The 23417-nt window shown below is 38.7% G+C and overlaps 1 protein-coding gene across 11 annotated transcripts in view; it reads right to left on the bottom strand.

Annotated features, from left to right (window-relative positions):
* The window catches only part of ehbp1 (EH domain binding protein 1), a 130958-nt gene that overhangs the window by 75226 nt on the left and 32315 nt on the right, over positions 1 to 23417 (bottom strand). For 9 of the 11 annotated variants that reach the window (XM_079633781.1, XM_079633783.1, XM_079633785.1 and 6 more), the window contains 5 exons: positions 19866 to 20047; positions 15272 to 15411; positions 13104 to 13229; positions 10489 to 10765; positions 8340 to 8571 (listed from right to left, as the gene is read on the bottom strand). In XM_079633781.1, coding sequence (XP_079489907.1) covers positions 8340 to 8571; positions 10489 to 10765; positions 13104 to 13229; positions 15272 to 15411; positions 19866 to 20047 — 957 coding nt within the window. Of the gene's footprint in view, positions 1 to 8339; positions 8572 to 10488; positions 10766 to 13103; positions 13230 to 15271; positions 15412 to 19865; positions 20048 to 22063; positions 22175 to 22251; positions 22391 to 23417 lie in introns of those variants that run through there. The other 2 variants (XM_079633780.1, XM_079633779.1) reach the window with 2 other exon arrangements.

The following is a 23417-nucleotide window of genomic DNA, read 5'->3' as shown; positions in this document are numbered from 1 at the left end:
ATTCAATGGTCCAAAATCAGACACTGCATAAATATGAACCAAAACATGTTTTTATTGGCTGTTATTGTGAAGCATTTTTTGGTTTCAGTGTGGACATACAAAATTACTAGATGCTGGAAAATTGTCATACCTGGTTAAGGCATGATGTTCACAACTTGTGACTCAAAAATACCTCCTTAGTCCATTCGGATATGCAAAAAATGGTTGATAAAGAATGAGTCACTGAACTGATATCAGAGCCATGAATCCATTAACATACACTATCACTCGAAGTTTGGGGTCTGTAAGATTTTTTTACATTTTTGAAAGAAGTCTCTAATGCCCACCAAGGCTGCATTTATTTGATTAAAAAATACAGTAAAAACAGTAATATTGTGAAATATTATCATCTAAATGAACTGGTTTTATTGAATTTTTATTTTATTTTCAGCATCGTTACTCCAGTCTTCAGTGTCACATGATCCTTTAGAAATCATTCTAATATGCTGATTTGGTCCTCAAGAAACATCAATGTTGAAATATCAATGATGAAATCAATGGTGTGGAAATTGTGATACATTTTTCGGGATTCATTGAAGAATATAAAAAACAGCATTTATTTGAAATAGAAATCTTTTGTAACAATGTAAAAGTCTTTCCTGCCATTTTGATCAACTTTCATGCTGAATAAAAGTATTAATTCTTATTGACCCGAAACTTCTGAATGGTAGTACATGACCACCCCCATTTACACAGTGTTAAGATCCTCGGTATCTGTTTTTTGTGGGTTGTTTTGTATATGTGTGGCGGGATTGGCTGCTGTCGGAGGAGCATGATTGGCGGATCTACTGATGCGCCGCTTTAAAAGGGCGCAAATCGAAGATGTGGAGCTCATTCTGGCATTGGCCTTGTGGCGTGAAGAGCTCCGGATTCCTCCAAATTTTAATTTGATTGTGATGATTTAATAATTTTTGTTGGTATGAAAAATTGTGTAGATGTAGCAATATAGCAGGTTAATTATGAATATGATGTACTGTATATTACGATGTTATGATGAACTATATGCCTTTCTCCACTGAAGTTGTTCAAAGCATTTGTAAGGATGCTGATTTTTAGAAGGCAGACTGAGATGACGAACAGGAACATTGTTTGTATAACATTAGCAACACATTATTAGCTGTTTGAAAACACAGTCAAGCAAAAGGCTAATCATATTAATCGTATTAATTATCGTTATGTGTTCGACGTTATAGAGAGCGATACATAAAATGCATTACCATTCAGATACATCGACTTGTAAATGAGCCTGTATAATTCACTCTTCCACTTCTTCTTTGGAATCAGTTTCTGGCTCAAACAAATATGGCTGATTAAACCAGAATTTCTACTTGCCAATGTGTAGCGTTTACTACGGTAAAGTTGCCCGAGTGGAACAGGTAGTCCGGGCTGGTGTGATGCAGGGTGGAGGTGGGGCTCGTTTGCATATTCATAGCTCCAAGTATATTAACTGAAGCAAGGGTGTAGTTACATTCAAGCTATTTTCACAGCAAAAAACTTTTAAATATGTAATTTTGGTGATCAAAGATGAGTTTTAAAATAATACAATTATTGACTACAGTGGGACTTTAAAACTGCATTATGATGCTAAACTAACCTTGAGTAACATAACTAAAAAATAAATGAAACTAAAGAAATAAAAATACAAAAATAATAATGACACAATGTAAAATATGGTCCACAATCCATCTTGATTTAAATAAGGGGTAATAATATGTGTGTGTGGGGTGGCAGGGGTATTAGAGGTTGAAAGGCAGAGGTTGAGTGGGGGCCATAAAAAAATCAGGGGCCGTTATTGATCAGTGCAGGGAGGTATGCAGAGGACTGTGGGTAAAAGGTTCTCCCAGTTGAAACGGGTTTAAGGCCACACACCTTCAGGAGAGGAGAGACCAGGAGAAGATTAATCTAAAGTTACTCTCTCCATCTCCACCATGTCATTCAAACTGCTCTCGGCCTTAAAACCCCTCTCTCTCACGCGCACACACACACGCGCGCACACACACACACACACACACACACACACACACACACACACACACACACACACACACACACACACACACACACACACACACACACACACACACACACACACACACACACACACACACACACACACACACACACACACACACACACACACACACACACACACACACACACACACACACACACACACACACACACACACACACGATCCTTGTGTACACAAATGAACACACACAAACCAAACACATACAATCATCAAACGCACACACACCTGCCTCGTTCACATCAAACATGCTGAATAAGGCGATTTGGTCAATCTGCAGCCGGCCAACTTCCCCACTCAAACAGGTATTCTTTCTAGAGATTACACTAAAGATTTGTTTTCATTTCTTCGCTGCCTTTTTTCTCATTCTCTCCCTCTCGTGCTCCCTCTCTCTTTCTCTGAAGCCAGAAGTGTAATCCCTGGCAGATAAAACTAAGGACTTACAACAGGAAGATTACCGAGAGCTTTGTAGCCTGTGTGTAGCAAGTCAACGTGGGTATTGGAGAGCTCTTCAAGTGCTTAACTCATGAACTGAGCTCACACACATACTCACACACGCAGGAGAGAAGGATAATGATAGTGGTATTACAGTAACAGGCTCAAAACACTCACACACACCTGCCCCGATGGCTCGAGGACCCTCTAAGCAGTGAAATGCTAACTGCCATGCGGTGAACTGCTACAGATCCGATGATGAGGATGCAGAAGCAGTTTAAGAGGTAAATGAGGTCCATCCAAAACCTTTTGGATGGGGAACAAGTTCTACGTTTGCCCAGAATCTGATCAGGATAGGCACATTGAGCCAAAACACACACCTGGACAAAGTTTCCCTGAGGTAAAGTCAGTACACTGATGCTTGTGACATTCTTGGAGCACAAACATCTTTCACAGATGCTTTAAAGGGGATGCTTTCGCGCTCTCTCCTTCTCTGCCCAAATAGCCCTCACTTTATTTATATTTTCATCAAATGGAGTGATTTCACAGATAAAAGCGCTCTAAGACTTTCTCTCCCTCTCTGTCCTGAGGCCTTAAGGTCTTAAAGAGTCTCAGATTCTCAGGTTCTGTCCTGCATCACTCAGCGGTAGAGGGCCAGCTGAGGGAGATTATTCTGGTAGAGTTTCACAGATTATGAGGGCACTATTGGGGTCTTACTGCCCCTCTGTCAGTAGGGGTTTCGTGGCCTCTCCTCAGCTCTCTGAAGGGACGGGCGGTCCATGTGCAGGAGCGGAACCGGGCCTCGAGCTGGGCTTAACCATGCTCCCTCGGACTTGGCCCAGGGTTCAGAGGGGGGTAACTGGACCAGGGTGAAATAGGGAGCACGAAAAGCAAGCTTGGCGGGGGGGGTTTGTAAGTCGAAGCTGCCTTTTTGAAAAGTATAATTTACAGTCATGGAGAATTTTTTTAAATATATATATATATATACACACACACACACACACACCGGTACACACACTATATAAAAAATTATAATATACTTTACATAATATATAATTATATATACAGTACACACACACACACGCCTATGTTATGTTTATTATAGGCAAAATAATAATAAATTCAACAAATGCAGTATTTACAATTAAAAAGAACAACTTTATTTAAAAAGTTCTCTTTAATATCTTATTGTTAACCTTCTCATACTTGTTCAAAACATTGAAAAGAACTGATGTTACAACAGAGAAAAAAAGACCAGAAGCATTGAAACGGCCATGTGGAGTCAAAACCCACCAGTGTTCACACAAACTAATTAAAAAATGCCACTGCCATCTGCGAACTCAATTAAATAATGTTAATTCACTTTAATTTCAATTTATCTATGTTGCAGTCTGAATCAGACGGTAGAGAGTGGAAAACAAAGAAGTGTAATGAAAGTGTAACCTGGCCCTGGCCCTCCCACTGTGGGCACTCAGGTCATGAACACCATCATTTAATTTGGTCTTGTGATTAGTTCTACTAGTTCAGAACCTTTTCATAAACTTATAAAAATAGAGAAAATGGAAGGTTACTGCGCTAAATTCTTTAGTCACGATTTCTTTGAGGGAAAAGAGATAAAGTAAAACTCAAGTGAAAGTGAACATGACCGCACAAAGTTACTAACATCTTTCTCAAAACTTTGAGTTTTCCGTCTTGGTTGTGAGAGAACTAGCCCCTAAAGACGGCTCCGCCTCACTCCGGAAGGCTTTATGTAAATCTAAAGAGCTTTGCAGTGACTGCGTTTGCCGTTTCTTTATATTAAAATACAGACCATAATTTATGAAGCGTGAACTGATGAAAATCCTCAGATCAGTGCGTCCCTGTGTGGAAGACTGCTGTTAAACGACAGAGAGGAGAGAGGGGTGAGCAGGGAGGTGTAAAATCGCTTTGCTGGAAAAGACAAACGACGAGGGAGATAAAAAAAAAAGAGGAGGAGAAAAAGATGTACTAGTGAATCAGAACATCCCTTTCTTTTTTCGCAGCCCAAGACATCCTATTCCAGTCTTCCTTGATGCGTCCAGATTAATTCTTCAACATATTTCAAAAACAGCATCCTGAAATGCTAATATATCAAAGTTCTTGAGAGCCAAAAAAGTTTATCAACAGTAGATCAGGGGTCGGCAACCTTTTTGTCATGAAGTGCCATTTTTAAGTACCCGTTAAAACACGCTCTCGTATGTTTAGATGTGACCATTTTAGGAGGAGTAAAATTTACATTTGTGGCTTCAACAACTAGATGCATTTTGTCTGGTTTCATTGGGAATGCGAAAAAAAGCCGACCGCTGATCTAGATATTTCCTTTGAAAATAAAATGTGAAAATGACTAAACTTACTGTTGCTTTTACATGTAGAGAGGCAACTACCAGACAGAAGAAGACTGCAAGTCAGCTAGATGAATCTAGATTCAAATAAATATAAACTTAAAGGTGCATTCAGTAGTTTGGTGCTAATTTAAAAAGTTTGAAACATTAATAAATAAATTGTGTTTTTGAGCAGAATCAGCTAGCTAAAGAACTACTAAATATAACACAAGGCAAAATCATGTTAAGTTATCAGCAAAAACACTATCTAATTAAAAATAAAACGCAAAACTAACGTCAAATGAATAATTTTAAACCAAATGATTTTAAATAGTTATAAATCAATTGAAATGTACAGTATGTAAAATGGATATTCATTTTGAGATTTGTAAAGCTCAAATATCAGGCCGTGTAAGCAGAATGACGGTGAACCGAAAGGAGAGCCCTTTAGAAAATATTCAAATCTATACCAGATTGTGTTTACAAGACCATGATGACATTACCATACACACACCCCAGATTCCCTCAGTGAACGCATGTGTCTTCGGGGCTGCTCTAATCCACAAACTACTTCCAACAATTTCAACATTTCCATTACTTTGTGTTTTTTCAGAGATTATCGAGGTGTCCTATTCATTCGTTTTTCAACCTGCACCTTCCGCCTCACCTCAGGTCTGCGCGTGTGCGAGGGGATTCCTCCAGCAAACACACAGAAGACTCATAAACAAGGCCTTTGGGCTTCCCCGTATCTTTATTCTGAATGTGTGTGTCTCTAGCTAATCCCATTTGAGTTTTTTTTCATGCTAAGGTCATCTCATACACCACACTCAGAGGAAACAACCTCCGCATGCAGTCAAAGAATGGAATCATAATCCGTAGTGGGTGTGGGATAGAGATCGAGGGAGCACATGATCAGAATAAATAGGGTTCTGCTGGAAATATGACATCTCCGATCAAAAACCCAACACTGAGAATCATTCTGGCGGACCGATCACTCTGGTTTTAGTCGGACAGACCTGATGTGAGCCCAACGGTGTACTCACTAGGCAACTCGGAGCACAAATCCCATGAATCCATGAGCTGAAGTTTGGACACCACTTCCTGTTTCTGAGGAGTTGTTCTTATTTTCCTGATGTCTATGTCTATGTGTGTGTGTGTGTGTGTGTGTGTGTGTGTGTGTGTCCTCACAGGCCACTGAATTTGGGTAATTAAATGTTTAAGTTGGGCAGGTCTTCTCAGGCGCGGACACACACACAAGTGCTGTGCTGTGATAAACCCCTCGCTATAATTAAATATGGACTACATTATAACGCACACACTCGCAGGCGTAAATAAAAACACTCGGCCTGTGGGGATTTAATCTGGCCATGTATAAGCCCCTCTGCAGCGGCCCGACGCCTTCCTTGCTCTCATTCACACTCGGTGGGCTTCCCTTCGCCCCATGCACCCTACGCCCCACACCCTCAGCCAGAGAGGGACCGCAGAGCCAGTTAATTAGACTCACTAAAGCATTGAGTGAAGAGAATCATAATGCATATATAACGATCCTACAGAGCAGCTAATACATGCCTGTATTCAAATGCTCGGAGTGAAGCGTGCAGGAAGAAGAGGACCGAAAGCAGATGAGAGGGATGGAGTGAGTGGTCCTGGATGTTAAAAAGTGAAATGAATAGGGAAAACAAGAAATGTGGCACTGTTGGAAAAAAGTGACCGATATAAAGACCCTGTAAAGATGACAATGAAAACTAGATTTGCCTTTTCCTGAAGGAAATATCACAATGAGACGCCCCATTTAAATTTAGTTTCCATTAAAACCATGTGATCTGGATGTTTCACAAGTCACAATCACAAGTCGGTATGCAAATATTTCAGGGACATCATTACTGGCAGTTTTCTAAAATCGAGATTTTAAAACAAACTTAGACTAACATTCAAATTACTAGTTTCAGATTTTTTATTATTTTGAAACAAATTAATACGTTTGATCGATTGAATATGTCCTTTCCAAATAGTGACAGTAAAGACATTAATAATGTTACAAAATATTTCTAATAAATGCTGTTCTTTTGACGTTTCTATCCGTGAAAGAATCCTGAAAAAAGTATTAAGCAGTATTACAGTTTTCCATACTGATGCTAATAATAAATGACTCATGATCACCGAATCAGCATATTAGAATGATTTCTGAAGGATCATGTGACTCTGAAGACTGGAGTAATGATGCTGAAAATGTAGCTTTGCCATCACTGGAATAAATTACATTTTAAATTAAATTAAAATAGACAGTTAAAAAAATATAGCTCACAATGTTACTGTTTTTAATTTATATTTGATCAAATGCAGCCTTGGTAAGCATAAGACTTTCCAAAACATTTAAATAATCTTACCAACACCACACTTTTGAATGGTAGTGTAAAAAAAGTATAAAGCATAAAGTTTACAAAAATACAGGAAAAGTATATAGTTTAAAGTGAAGGCTAGGACTGTATTTATCTACCAAAGAATGATCAATGTAGTCTGTATAGCTGTGTTCCAAAACCCTGTGTGCTGCATATACTTGGACAGCATCATGGGCATCACAGGTGCATTCCTGACACAGTTTTTTCCGAAAGGTAGACTGGTCTGTAAACTACCCTTTTGCCCAAAATCGAAGGGCCCTATCATACACAAGGCGCAATGCGGCGCCAGGCATCTTTTTGCTAGTTTCAGCACGACGCAGTTATCTTTTTCATGTCCTGCGCCACGTTGTTTAAATGGCAAATGCATTTGCGCCTGGTCTGAAAATGAGGTGTGTTAAGGCGCATTGTTGGCACGTTGCCATTTTGAGGCAACTGAAATAGACTGCGCCATTGACCAACAAAAACCTGGTCTAAAGTCAATGGAGCAGTATTTTTTTGTTATTTAAAGGGCGCATTAGTAATATGAGCCTATAGGCGGGTTACAATGTAAAAGATAAATATTGTGTACATAAAGATATGGTGGAATCCGGCTTGTCCCGTGGCTCTCTGGAGACGTTTAGTCTTTCCGCTTGCAAATTCCGCTATGTAAATAGCAACCCGCCATGGTGCGAGCGCAACTGGATTTTAAAGGAAATGGGAGATGAGACTCTGATTGGTTTATTGCACGTTATGCCCAAAACACAGCCATTACTCATTAAGAGTAGATACAACCTTTTTAGACCATGCTCCGGGTGCGCCGACCATTTTTCCCGTCGTTAAACTGGCCAAAATGGATTCAGACACACCCCGAGTGCAGTTGCGCTGTGATAAGACAGCATTTCATCACAATGCAATGTGTCAAGCTCAGTACAAATGTATATACATTTCATTCAATACCAAAATTCAAAAGAAAAAAAAGTTCAGTCTAATAAAAATGTACTATTGGATTGACTATTTCGTTTTTTTCATGCTTGTTAGAGCATCACACTGTTAGCGCAACAACATGCCAATGTTCGACTCTAATGTAAATAAAGTCCTAATGTGGTGAGGAAGATTTACCTTAGGTGAGGATGAGGCCAACTCTCTCCCTATCACAGCTGTAACAGCTGAGGGTGCCAGGGCAGGTGGAGTGGACGTTCCTTCAGGAGCTGAAGTCTTTGGTGCCAGGCCTCCAGTGGCCACAGCAGGGTTGGGTCCAGCACTAGGAGCCTGAGGGGCCCGGCGTTTGGTGCTCATATCTGAGGTGTTGCTGTCTGCGGTGGAGGACCTGGGCTCATAGAACGGGTTTGATCTGAAAGCGGGAGAACAATTTGTTGTATTAGCAAATAATGCTTAAACAAGCAAATTTGCGATTTATGTGATTTTGTTCACTCAACATGTAATTGTCAATTTAGCAAAATTTGTTTGTTTAAAATATTTAGATTTTTTTTTCACCTTTTCACTTGTCTGTCTGTTACGTGTGTGTGTGTGTGTGTGTGTGTGGTTGTTTTCAGATAAAGGAGGCATCAGCAAGCATTATTAGCCAATAAAACGCTCTGCTGACTACGAGAAAGACCAGGTGCTCCAGAGGTCACTTCTTATGAACTTTGACCTGTGGCCCCGTCAGAGAGCTCACTGACAGGCGGACACAGACGTCCGCTGGCATCAATACACACTGCTGTGTAAATGCCCATCACTCATCACAGACATACACACATACATGAACACACACACACACAATGAGGAGAAAAGACTGAATAGGTATTCAGCTGAAAGACAAGGTTAAAGACAGAGTATCCCAAGCTTCCGAGCTTATGGACAAAGAAAGAGAGCAAGAGAGAGTGAGAAAGGAGGTAGGAAAGAGCTGACGGAAATGCAAACAAGTAAAAAAAAAAAAAAAAAAAAAAGGAGAAAGAAGTGGAAAGTGCAGTCAAAACAACTGAAGGTGAAAGAGAGGACGAGAGACAGAAAGTGAAAGATAGAAAAACTTCTAACTGCAAACGAAACAAAACCGCAATTCTTGTTTGAGCTGTGCAGCGCAGACAGTTTATCAGCTCGAACCAATATTAGACAGTACAGCACAAGCTCAGAACAGGTTTACTCGCATCAGTCGAGGCCTGTCTTGATGTTACTACACAGCGGTGGGAGATCCACTGAGAAAGCATTTGAATTCGACGCAGTATTACTAACATCGTTGCAAGATCTAGTGAGAAGACTTCAAATGCAGCGCAGAATTCTCTGTTATAAAACCATAGATATCAGATCAAACAGCGCTGACGTGGAAGTTGTAGAAGGCATTTCAGTCCACAAATCACCAACATTCACTATGGATTTCGCTAACTGTAACCATGGTATTGTGGAATAAACTTTTTTACATTATTCATTTCAGGGTTCATACAACCTTTTGAAAGTGTAATTAGAGGACTTTTAAATAGGGTTTTTATATGTTACTAATGTTAATAAAAGTATTTTTATCTACATCTTATCTAAAGCTCAGTGCTTTAACAAGTAAACATGTAATTAGTTACTGCACTTATTAATGCAAAATAATAGTAATTTTGTGATTAAATTACCTTTATGATAAAAAACCCCACCCCCAGCGCTTATAGAACTTAGTGGCACCAGTGCTACTGCTCTCAAATGTTAGTCTGGATCCCTGCATAAATATATAGTCCAAAAGTTTCAGTCAGATTTTATTTTGAAAGACAATTCTTTTATTCAGCAAGGATCCATTCAATTAATTAAAAGTGAGAGTAAAGAATTATAATGTTAGAAAAGATTTCCATTTCAGATAAATGGTGTTCTAAAGTTATCAGTATCTTCTCTCATTTTTGCTACATAACGTCAGGTTTGGAGACGTGTGTCCCTGCTGGAGCACTGTGAGTGAGTGAGTGAGTGAGCGAGTGAGTGAGGGATGAGAGAAATGCAGAGATGAACAGACAAGGCCAAAGAATGTGGGGAACAACAGAAGCCTTGTTCCTGCTGAAAGAACTCGCTCACCACTTTCTTCTCTTCCGACAAGTGCTTTTCTCCTTTTCTCATACACACATGGACATGCACGCACACACACACTCATGTACTACTAATGAACAATAGAAGAGCAAACAGAGGACAAGTTGTGTGTGTTCCTGAACCGAAATGTTGTGTCAATTAAAATAATAACCACTTAAAATGTTCTGCTGTAACCAAGAGCCCCTCCCATAGTGTATCCCAGAATTCCTAGACTTACTCATCAAGCTCCTCCTCCTCTGTCCTGGCTGTGTTGGCGTACAGGTATTTACTCATGTCCACCGGCCGTACGTTCTTCCTCTTGCTGCTTCTGGGTGGAGATATTTTAGGCTGGGGTTCGGGCTCAGGCTCAGCTTCGTCAAACGGGTTCCCGTATTTAGAAGGATCCCCGTCTGTGTCAGTCTCATCAAATGGGTTTGAGGGATAAGAGGTGTCCTGATCACACACAGGCTCCTGATCTTTGATAGTGGGCCGAACATGGGACTCAGGAGATGCTTCTAGAAACACACAAACATCCCCACCTGTATTATCTAAATTAAACCCATGATTACAGTACTATAAAATGTATAAACATGAAGAGACACAATCATTTCATCTATAAAGCAGTTCTGGAGAAGACTGTGATGTCATTGACCATCTCAGTTCAGTTCTCATCCAATAGTGTCAGTGCAGTCAAATCAATACTATTGTTGAAAATGTAAACAATTTTTTTTGCTGTTATATGAAGCTATTCTAAATGTTTTTTTTTGTTAGTTGGGTGTAATAGAACATATTAACATGATGTAATGCTCAAAAGCCATATTTTTCATATACTGTTACATTATTGCATTCCCAATCTAATTTCTACAAAGCCCCCACTTGCGAAAAGCCCAGAGTCCTCTGAATGGCCAGCTGACCCAGTGCATTGTGACTGGCCAAAAACTTGAAGCGTGTGCCGGAAATGTAACAGGCCTTACCATAATAGCAAGCTTTAGCTTCCAAGGCTTTTAAAGCAATTGTAAACACAGTTAATAATGTCGTCATTATTACCGTATTAGATCGAGCCAACGTCAGATTCTGAAAGTGCGGATGATGAAGGACTGGAACCAATTTAGCAAGAACTACTTGAGCATAACGCTTCACAGTGTTAAGTTTTAATTTTTTTAATTGACTCTTAGATACAATTGACTCTTACCTTTCAAATACAATGTTATAATGGTTTAATTTGTCATGTTTAATGTAACAACGTTATGTCCTGAAGTGACAGCATATTAAAATACACAGTTTAAAAAAACTTTTAAAAATGGCATATTTCTCATTTATTTAGGCGAGTCTAGCTGGCGTTACTGTACTCTTCCAGGTACAATGAGCTGTGCTCCTTGAAATGCGATGTACACATGCTATAAATGCACAAACGCTGTAAATGCGCTGTACACAAGCTAACTTTTGGGTTGTACTGCTCAGGAACAGCGTTATAAATAAATCTTGACCATTGATTACTAATTTCAACCATTTTCTTTCGCATCCAAAAACAGCGTATCCGCGACAACACTACAATTCACTGAAGACTCGCCTTCTTACTTTGTGTATGCCTTTAGTCAGGCATTATGCTAATATTTCACATTAGGACATAGACGTTTGAGGAAGTAATAACTGGACTTCGATCGAGGCGTTTTAGGCAGGTCTGGACTGGAGCAGTGTTCTCTGTTCCCTTTGTGGGAGACTAAGAGCTTTGTCACTTTGCAGATATCATACATGCACAAACAGATACATTACGAGCTAAAAGGAAAACATTAAAGGGGTCCTTGATTATGATTTCACTTTTCTAACTTTAGTTAGTGTGTGATGTTGCTGTTCGAGCATAAATAACATCTGCAAAGTTACAACGCTCAAAGCTCAATGCAAAGGGAGAACTTTTTAAGGACTACAGCGGGTTGGTGACAACAAACCCTAAAATGTACATTAAAAAAAAATATATATATATATATATTTTTTCGACAAATATGATTAAATGGTGGATAACATTGTATCTTATGAGAAAATTACAAAAAAACATACCACTCCTGTGAAATCTGTGCTTGCAAAGTCCGTGCTTGAAAAATCAGTTTAGAACAATCCTCTTGTTTGTTAACATTGTCAGGGTCTGAATCGGCTCGAAATGTTTTTAAATTGACGGCACTGTTAATATTTACATTTGAGTAGAGATTGAGGTTATGAAGGGGCGTGACATTTTGCGAACACGCGCTAAGAGCTGCCAATCACAACACACTAGGCCAGCAAACCAATCACAGCACATTTCATATTTCGAAAGGAGAGGCTTCATCGAAAATGACGTGTTCAACCAGACTGGGGAGAGAGGAGCTGTGAATAATGTAAAATACGTGAAACAATTATTTTAAACAATGAAGCATGAAAACATTCTTGTACACCCCAAAAACAAAATAAAGACTTTGTAAAAGGGCATAATAGGACCCCTTTAAAAAGCATCATATGATCCCTTTAAACATTTAAATACATACATGGATTAACTGTTCACAATAAGATCTATAACATCCCTTTACAAAATAGGGTGAATTTTCATTTCATGCCAGGTTTAAGACTAACTAGTCCCTTGGGTCATACTGACAACCCACTGACTAGTTGCATTTGTAAATATGTAGTTTTGCACATCCCTAGTATCAAATGCATTTGTATGATTAAATATTATCTTAATAATGATTTTCCAAAATCCAGCTGCAGTATCATTCCCTCTTCACTTAATATATCAACACGCATCTCAGATTGTTAATGAGTACAACCTGTCCTGTTGATAAAGGGGCAAAGGGGTCACAAAAACGGTCAAGGGTCACTCCTTACCATCCTCATCCGGGTCACCAAAAGGGTTAAGGTCAACCAGGTCATTAGGTTCATCGAAGGGGTTAGAGCTCATGTTGCTCTGGTCTTGGTCCTCCTGATCCAGGAAGTTCAACTTACTGATCAGCTCTAAACAGTCAACATCCATCCACAATGATAACAGAACAGAAAGGAAAAGAGAAAAGAGAACATCACTCATCAGTCCAAATCAATCCACGAGAAGAATAGATGAATTATCAGGTAAAACCTTAAAAAAAAAAAAAAAAAAAGCAAAACTGACAAAAAATAACCAATAAATAAATGGTTGACATCTGCACTTTGAAGTGAACCGCACCAAAATCCTTCAGATCCAAAGAGCCGATGTAGGGTTTCATTCAGAACTATTACTCCCAACATGAGCCAGCTGGCCAAAAAAAAAAAACAGTGTGTGCAGGGTGTGAGAGTGAAGTGCTCTCTGAGGTGATAAGAAAGGTGTGACGTCTCTGTTCGCTCCCCCACCATGCCACCCTGACCCATATTAGGCCATCAGAGCGCTCAACCACATGACCAGGGGTGTCTTTAAAGACCTGTTCCAGGATCACCAACTCCATGGTCACAGAAACAAAGGTGGGTAGCTGGGTTCACTACAAATTGCAGAAAGTGGAACGAGGGCACAAGATCACAAATGAAGAACGCTAAATAAGGAGAAAAATATAGCATGTGGGGGAAAAAAATATCAATGAACTTAACAAATGCTCAAAAACACAGTACAGGCAAAGTGATGGGGAAAAAAGAGGAGAGAAGGAGAAAGACAGAGATAGAGTATATTAAATAAAAGAATGAAGGAAGGTGAAAGCTGAAAGACCTTCAGAAGAGGAGGCAGGCTTATTTGCTTGCTTTAGGCAGTCATCTGGATCTCCATCTATAGAGCTGAGAGCATTCAGCTGCCTCACAATCTCTGAAAACAGCACAACATACACTCAAATACACACTCAAATCTGTATAATGCAATCAGGGGTATGCAATACATACGGACTCGTGTGTGTGTGGGTCTCGCTCTAACAAACTGTTAAAAACTGATCGGACAGCATCGCTATGGCAACAAAGAGATTCCTAAACCCATACAATGAATAAACAACTCAAGCATTTCCATAGGAGCTCCATACATACACTTATAAAGGGATAAAAGCAGATGGGCTTAATGTTAAAACTCCACAATATGGGGGGTGATGGGGGCTGTCAGTGTCTCTCACACACACAAAATCACACACACATATATGCACATGCAAACACAAACATACACACGGGACATATTTTGGATGGACCTTATCATATCACACACATCATAAACAAGCAGTGCAATGTGTATAAAAGCAGCTAATAAACAAACAGACCAAAAACAGAGCAAATGTAAACAAGGGCAATAAGTCTCCATATGCAAAGGCAAATGCACACGTGTGCACATACAGACAGACATTAAACCACAAAAGAAAAAGAAAAACTCTAGCTCAAATTAAACAGTTGAACTGAGACTGAAGAAATGAAGAGTGAAGAATGGCACGCTGAAATTTACAAGGGACTTTAAATCCACACGCATCTATTCTAGTTCTTCAATTGCAATCTAGAAATAAATATACACTTTATACAAATGAACCACACAGCCCTAAGTAACCACATCTGGGAAATTCTAGAAAATAAATATGAATAGAATAGATTTAAAAAAAAGAACAAAAACAACAGAATAGAATAAGCAAAACAAAGAGAACACAATAGAAAAAATAAGACTATAATTGATATAACAGAATAGAAAATGTAATAGAACTAATAATGAAACAGAAAAATATGCAAGAATTAAACAAAATAAAATCTAAATACAATGATAAATAAAATAAAACAAAATTAAAAAAAATAGAATAAAATCCATTAAAAATTTAATAAAAAAATTATGGAAGAAACAATAAAACAGAACAGATCAACAAACAGAACAGAATAAAAAAAGAATACAAAAAAAAACTCCTGAAAAACTTAAATGTCGCTGCATTTGTACTGCAGTGAACTACTGTGCAAACAATTAGAGCTGGAACAGAGTAAACAAAGGAACAGAACAGAAATCCCTTTGGTGGTGTTGTGTTTGTACAGAAATATCGGACCCACCAGTAAAGGGTCTTCATATGAAATCAAGCAAGTCTCACCTGTGATCTTGGCGGCCTTCTCCTCCTGGTTCACTCTGTTCTCCTCATCTTCCTCATTCTCTTCCTCAAAATCATCCAGATTGCCAATATCGGCCTGCTTCATGCTCATCAGACTGGCCAGACTCTGCATATCTTCATCACTACACACAGAAAGAGAAAGAGACAAAAGCACAATATAAATCTGATGAAATCATCATAAACGAGGCACTTCACACACTACTCATTCGGACTGTTCGTCAGCAGGCCCAGACAGAATCGGAGGACTTGTTTTGCATTTTCAGCATTTATTTTGGTGCAAAATAAATTTGAAATGGATTTAAATGCAGTTAAATAGAGAATTGTTCATTTAGTTTTTTGATAACACACTCTCCAGATTAACTAAGCCTAAAAAAGTGAATATGGCCTTCCATTCACTGTGCTTTTGTGTAAAAAGCATTTTGATACACTGGAGATGGATGGAAGAAGAGAAGAAAGCCAGGTTGACAGAGAGCGAGCGAGAGATGATTGTGTAAAGGGAATGCCCTTCATGGTCCTGCTCATAAGAGGCTGTGCAATACGGACATGCATTCCAGCCAGGGCATTCACAAGCACGGCGAGATAACGCTCCAGGATTAACTCCCTCTCTCCCTTCCAATGTCCCCGTTTTCTCCTTCTCTCTGTCTATCTCACATTTCTTTATGAATGCGGTCCAGTCTTTCTTTGGCAGGCATGGAGCTTATTTGAACTTATGTAATGGGGTTTATTTGTGTGCTGTTGACATGATTCCCATGGGTTAAGAGCGGTTACACTTCCGCCACGTAACCTCTGTCACACACACGCCACAAAATCCACACAAACACACACATATCTCATATAGCGCAAGGGTGAAATCACATACACTCATACACGCTTCTTGCCTTCTTTATTTAGAGGCAGGCAGAGATCAGAAGAAGAAAAAAGAGGGAAACGGGGATATTGCGAGACGAGAGAAGGAAAGATATTTACACTCTCAAGGCCAGTGGCTGGAAATATTCCATCTGACTTCGGTTTGCTGTGACACGCATGTCAAAGAGCAACAGCTCACGTCTGGGCCAAAGTTCTCCAACAGGATTTGATTTCTCATCTTCTGACATTTTCTGAACAACAGTACGCAGGGTACAAAATTTGCAAAGGATTCCAATAAAAATATTTAAAATAATTAATTCATAGTAATATAAATTTGATATACCACAAATACCAACTATGAATTGTATTTTAAAGACAATTTAGAAGTTATACATCTTAGGCTGTAGTTTCCACGCCAGTGTTTTTTTTGTTTTTTAAAGTTGCAAGCCAGCACCAGCATTTCTGATAATTTTCACAAAACTTTCATGGCCCTAAGAATATTTTGTTTTTATGAATATCTGTACATGCAATATATCAAATAAAAATATATAAATAGGCCTATATCTTTTTTTACTTTTAAACATAAAACGATTTTATTTCAGCTTTTATTAACACTTGAATGTGGGTAAGTTTCATAAAAAAGCAATATTAAAAAAAAAAAAAAAAACTGAGAAAATTCAGTTGTTGTCAAACTAGGTCCAGATCGGATTCAGAACGATGATCATCATCATCATCATCATGTTTGATGATTGCATTATTTTACTTGTGCCTAAGCAATGCTTCTATCACTTCTGTTTCTTCTTTACCTGTGTTTTGATCTGGAGATTCAATATGCTTTCAAAAGATGCATAATAGATCCCCCCTATCGTATAACAGTGAAAACATGGATTGCCGGAAAATACCTGCCAATGGGGGGGGGAACGATGTGTCATAAATGATGGAAAAATCCTGCGCATCAGTTGATTCATTTTAATTTTGTTCACAAATTTCATCTTTCCACATACAGACGTTTTAAAATTAAGCTCACAGATACCCCAGTTTGTACAAAATGTAATCTGAATACGGTTGGCACTTACCTGCATATATTCTGGGACTGCCAAATGTGTCTAATCTTTGGACCCAAGTGGAAGTATTTCTCTAGGATATTTGGGAGTTTCCAATTCCTAAACTGATTACCTTATTTTTATTTAATGATGATTCATCATTTAGTATTAACACTAATTTGGCTTCAAAGAAAATTATATTTGCAGGTTTAACTGCCGCTAAAAAAACTATAATGCATTCTTCGACTTGGTTTTCTCCTGGACCCCCTTCAAAAGAAGAACTTTTAATTATTTCAGAGATACTGTACTTATAGAAAAATCATTGGCTGTCATTCATAAAGCACGGAGCTCCTCTTTAGATGCTTGGGATAAAGTTATTATTGTACTTTTGAAACCACCTGTTTTGCCTCAGGTTTAGAACAATCTAAATGGGTCTTAACAACAACACTACTGTAATTCTATTTTATGTATTTCTCTTCTCTCTTTTTTTTCAAAGCTTTGGCAATTGTATTTAGTTTAAATGTGATGTTTATTTTTTTTGTACACGTGTACACATACTATTTGGCATATAATGAAGTAAAGTGTACATTTTGTGTTAAAACAAAATAGAAAGTTATCACAACAAAAATAAATGATGGAAAATTCCGTCAATGGCGGGGAAAGAGTTAGGTTCAAAACTTTGCAGGTAAAAATGGCTCACTGTCTGTTGTAAATATGTAGCAATTAGGGGTGGACTGGCCATCTGGCAGACCGGGCACTTTCCCGGTGGACCGACTTGCTTTTTGGGCCGATACATTTCATAAATTTTTTTTTTTGTCTTAACGGCCCATAAAACTTGTACATCGGCGGCCCATTCGTTTTGTTTTGCTTAATTGGCAGCGCTTGGGTCTTTGTGTTGAAAAAAGTCAGTGTTCGTTTTTTTTTTTTTTTTTCCTGACAGACCGGCCCATGAAACACGTAGATCAGTGGCCCATTGGTTATTTTTAGTGTTGATTGACACTGGGCTGAGCCAATCACATCTTTAAACACCTCCCCCCTTTGGGCTCGGACGAGCGTGTAGCGTCAGTGTGTATCTGTCAAAATAGTCAGAGATGGAGAAGAAATGCAAGGAATGTGCAGAGAAATAGCGTGAAAAAAAGAAACAGGCCCTTCAAGCAGATGCTGTAAAATGTCTGTAAAAGCTCCTGTGGCTGATGAGGATATTGTGGAGGATAAGGAGAGAGATGAGAAAGTGTAGAACCTGCGGTAAGCAGAACTACTTTCAAAACACTTAGGATATGTCATCATGAGTGTAGGAACCCATTATTTCCACATCTGCATAGTTGACGATTACCACATTTTACTAGAATTGTAATGAGACGTGTTTGTAAACCATGTTTTCTGCCAAAATAAAAGCTTGATGCAGTTTCCGTCAAAATAAAAGATCATGTGTTTATTTATTTCAAGTATATAAACTAATGAAAGTTTCCTTTATTTCTCAGTGCATTTGTTTTCCAATTTATGGCTATTACTGTCATGGAATTAATATTATAACTATTATTATGTAGTAGTGTAATGTAGACAAACAATATAACTAAAAGAGGTTTGAGTTTTTCTTTGTTCAGTTTGTTCACACTGAATATTGGTTGAAGCTTTTAATTTTGAACTCTCAAAGTGCACCAGATTGATGAATTTAACATTTTAAATGCACAAAATTTTCAGCAAATCTTATGTTGATTTAGGATTCTTATCTTTCAAAATCTCATCTCATCTGTAGTTAGGAAATCTTAAACCCCTCCAGTAATCAACTCTCAGGTCTGTTACCAGGCAACCAACCACGCGCAAACAGCTGCTGTGAAGTCAAACGGAAAACCTCAGATAATAGAAATAACTGAGATTAAAATAGAGAAACAAAACAAGTGGTGGTTTTCATTAAGTAAAGTTTTGATAAACTTGGTAGAAAAGGCAAAGCCTAGTCCTTTTATTTCATAGGAGTCTGTAATTATTTTATTTGAGTTTTGTCTTCAAAGTGCAGCACTTCATTTGGGTGTTCACAAAGTCTTTCCACTATCAAACATCGCTGTTCTTCATCTTGTATCGTTAAAAAAAATGTGATGCAATTCTCAGACAGGGCTATTATTATGTGATTTTTATAGTTGGTTTTCAAATTATTTTGAAGTTAGGACACCAGTGGGGTTGTCCTAAAGTTAAGACAGTTAAGATTTTTTGTGAAGTAAGGATGCTTCTGTAATACCATTTTCCTATCTGTAGTTAAGACAAGATTATGCAATTAAGAAATGTCATTTTATAGCTTTTGTCCTAAATGAGGTCCTAACTGAAATTGCCATGGTTACCAAACAGATAAAATTGGATTCTAAAGTTAGGATATTTCTGTAATGCGCCCCCTGGCCTCTAAGTCCCACCCTGGCCAGAACATTTCCCGAGAGCGAGAGAGAAAACAACCTCACAGGAGTGCATATGAAGACAGGATCAAATCATAGAGGAAAATAGGAGAGAAGAAGGGGGGATGAGAGGGGGAGAGATCCAGGAAAAGGAATGTTGGGAATGTGAGGTATTGTCACCGAGGCAAAAAGGAAAAGGCAGAAATGCACAGAGAGAAAAGGAACGAGAGCGTAATTTGAAGAGGCAGCATTCCTTCAGGGTGGGTGTAGTCAGCTGGTTTTGGAGGTGTAGTGAGCTGCTCTTACGTGGCTTTGCCCTCTCGCAGGAAGATGCAGGACAGGGAGAACTGCAGCGTTGCTGAAACCACTTTCTTGGACAGCGGCTTGAACTTGAGCTTGACGTCTGTCTGCGTGGGCATGGCACTGGCGTACTGCTTCATGTTAATGCAGCTGGTGGCCAGCGCTTTCCGACGACCCGACGGAGATTCCTAAAATAACACGCAAAAAAAGAGAGAATTGAGTTGAAATACTGTTTAAAAATAAAAATTAATCTTGTTAATTTAATTAACTACATGGGAAACCCCCCCCCACAAATTAATATGATTGACTGACATCAATATGTTTCTAACAGTTACAAATGCTATAAAATGCATATGAGAAAATAGCCATATGGTGCTTTGAAAATATATCTTTTTTTAAAACAATCAAAAAGAATGAATGAAAGTTGCTAATCTTCACACTCATGGGTAAAATCACCGCCTGTATTAACACGTACAAAGCACACACACACACACGGGAAACCAGCACTCCTGGAACATGTGCATACAAGTTTAAGAAGACCGTCTCAATGAAGTATTAACTAAAGAGAATGCTAAAGCTTCCAGCAAATAGAATGACACTGAATTCTCAACGGTGAGATAGTGTCATTTTGCAGCCATTTACAGGCATATAATATGTCAAACGTAAAATGAATTTTTCGAACCAAGAAAATGTCATATCAGAACTAAAAGGCATTCATTTGTCAAAATAATTTAAATAACCAAACTCAGTAATAGTTTATCACCTCTGACACCAATAGAGTGAACTGGCCCTGTCATAATGGTCAATGGCGCCCCCTGTAGGTCAGAGGGTGGGAATATTTTAAGGAGACTTGAAAGGAAACTCGAAATGGCCCTGATTCTGCCCTTTTATTCATTTGCTTTATGTAATTTTTTTGTCTTGCATGATTTGTGGAGTCTGGCAAACATCAATTCTGATATCTTATTAAAAATGATGTGGAGAAGAAAAGGGTTCGACACCAGCCATGTGCCAAAATGACTTGAGGGCGACAACATCTAATAAAAACGGAACAAAACAAAACACTTGCCCACCTGCACACTTTCTATTTGCCAGATAGGCCGGAAACACAGTTGGAGACGTTCCCTGACCTGCCTTTTCTTATTGAACAAAGCCAAAAAAATATCTTCACATTCAGTCTTTGTTCTTAGGGTATTTTCACAGCTTGCTGACTAAGTATCAGCAATTTGCTCCTGGATGAAAGTACTACTCTCAAACATGTTTCAACACCATCACACAGGCCATAGTGTATGGCTAACTGACAGAAAAATATGATTGATATTCGATATACATCTAAATTGAAATATATTTGCTCTAATATGGCTTATTTATTTATTTTTAATCAGAGGAACATTTTGACCAAACAGCCAGCATATTTAACATGATTGATGCAAGAAGTAAAATACAGTCAAAGTTCGTAGTTAAAGATAATCGGTTAATTCCAAATTGTTTTATAATAAGTCAACATAATTATTTTATATAATAATAACATTTTGAATACAGAGCATTGTAAATTGTGTAAAGTACATTCTGTTCTTTCACAAACATATTAGAGTGGCATTGCAAACTAATCATAGAATTAGAGTCATGAACTGATTACTGAATCAATTGACTAAAATGAACACTGGAAATGACTCAAACTAGTCAAGCGCCTTTCTTGTCCGTCTCCATTTCTTTCTCTCTGTCTCAATTCAAGTTCTCTCTCTTACTTAAAGCCATTATTTGGCCTTCTGTTCAGCAAGTATCTTTCCTTTTCAGCTTTCTCTATGGGCGAGATCCATATACTGTAGGCCTATTGTTCAGTCTTTTATGCTCTCTTCACTTTTATCTCATCAGGCCTGTTGCGCAGAGTAATCCAAAACAAAATGAGCCGAGTGAAATGAAGGCCCTGTGTATAACACTCACGGCAGGCCTCTCAGAGAGCCTGTATTCACACACCTGACTGTGTGCATATGTGGAGCGACTACGTATAGATCTCCAGATAGAAATCTCACTCGCAGGCGCATGTGTGTGTGTGTGTGTGTGTGTTTGCATGTATCAGTGGTCCTGAAGGTAAAGAGGAGCCCTTATCAGAGCAGAGATGCAGAGAGCTGAAGAGTGACTATATTCGTCTCAGATATGCCTTGATACAGCTCCACACACACACACAGAAAAATCAGCCGACTCACAAGGGCAGCGCACACCAACCCTTCTTCCTTCTTCCAGTTTGCTGAAGGTGATTAATCTGACCGAACGACGCCATCGGAGGTGCCGAAGAAGAACACCCCACGTGCCGGCGGCTGAAACACAGACAGAGACGTAAAGCGCTCGAGCGCTGACCCGATCAAAACAACAGTGCCGCCTGCCAATCTCGCACCCAGACAAATTACCCACAATCCCCCACTCCAGCTGGGACGGGAGACGGTCCTCTGTGACTCCTTCAGTAAATGAAAACGATAAAAGGGAGAAAAAACCTGCGTCTAAGATTCAAAAGCGCTCGCCGACGAAGCCACTTGACATTTGTGTTGACATTTGAGCCCCTGTTGAATCGGTCGGAAATACAGCATGTCATCCCTGAAGAATCCAGCGCTCCAAAGCGTGTCTTATCGCTGAGATTATGCACTGGCATTATACCGAGCTAATAGTGCATGTAGGTCCTTTATGAATGAATTTCAAAATGCATCAAACACTTAAGAAGGATTTAGACCTTCTCCGAAAAAATACTTAAGAATATGCAAATACGCGGGGAAGAATTAGGTTTAACAGATTTGACGAGCGCAAACAATGAGGGTGTTCTTTTCCCTGGCTGCCGGTGTCAATCAGAACCCCAGATTACAGTCCAGGGTTATGACAATGTGTAAAATGAAAAGAGACAATAAGACACTTTTAATTTATCACAGGGATATGACTATCAATACGCAGCTATTGTACCCACAAAATTGCTAAATACCTGGCGGAGAGGGGACGTGAAGGTGCCAGGGTGGCTCACTGCTGCCCCCTGCTGCTCCCTTAAGGGCATATCACCCTTCATTCACACACACACACACACACACACACACTGACACTTCTACTGAGAGAATACAGTCAAACATAAGATTATAAAAATGCATTAAACATAAGTGAGCTGAAACTCTACACTCCAGTAGTAAAAGACTAATATATTAATATTTGGTCATTTTGAGACTATTAACAGCCAACAGTCTTGTCAAATAATAATATACATTTCTGTTTTTAGAAGATTTCAACTAAATATTATAAAATGCTAAATATGTTAATTTACATATTACAAAGTTTTGTTTATATCCCACATAATTAATATCTTTAAACCACTGCCACCATTTAATCCACAAAGCAGAGACGTTCTTACCAAAGAGTCGGAAAGCATAGTGCGGATTACATTAATAGCATTGTGCTGATTATATAAAAAAGTAAGTTAAAGAAAATATACAAAAATGCCATTTTCAGTAATTTAAACCAAACTGAAATAAAAATAAATATAAAACAGGCCTATTAGACAAAACTTAAACTTAAAAATTAGAAATG

This window comes from Phoxinus phoxinus (assembly GCF_949152265.1).
Source record: "Phoxinus phoxinus genome assembly, chromosome: 13".
NCBI lineage: Eukaryota > Metazoa > Chordata > Actinopteri > Cypriniformes > Leuciscidae > Phoxinus > Phoxinus phoxinus.
The sequence above is the reverse complement of the archived record's forward strand: the minus strand, read 5'-3'. Positions and strand labels throughout refer to the sequence as shown.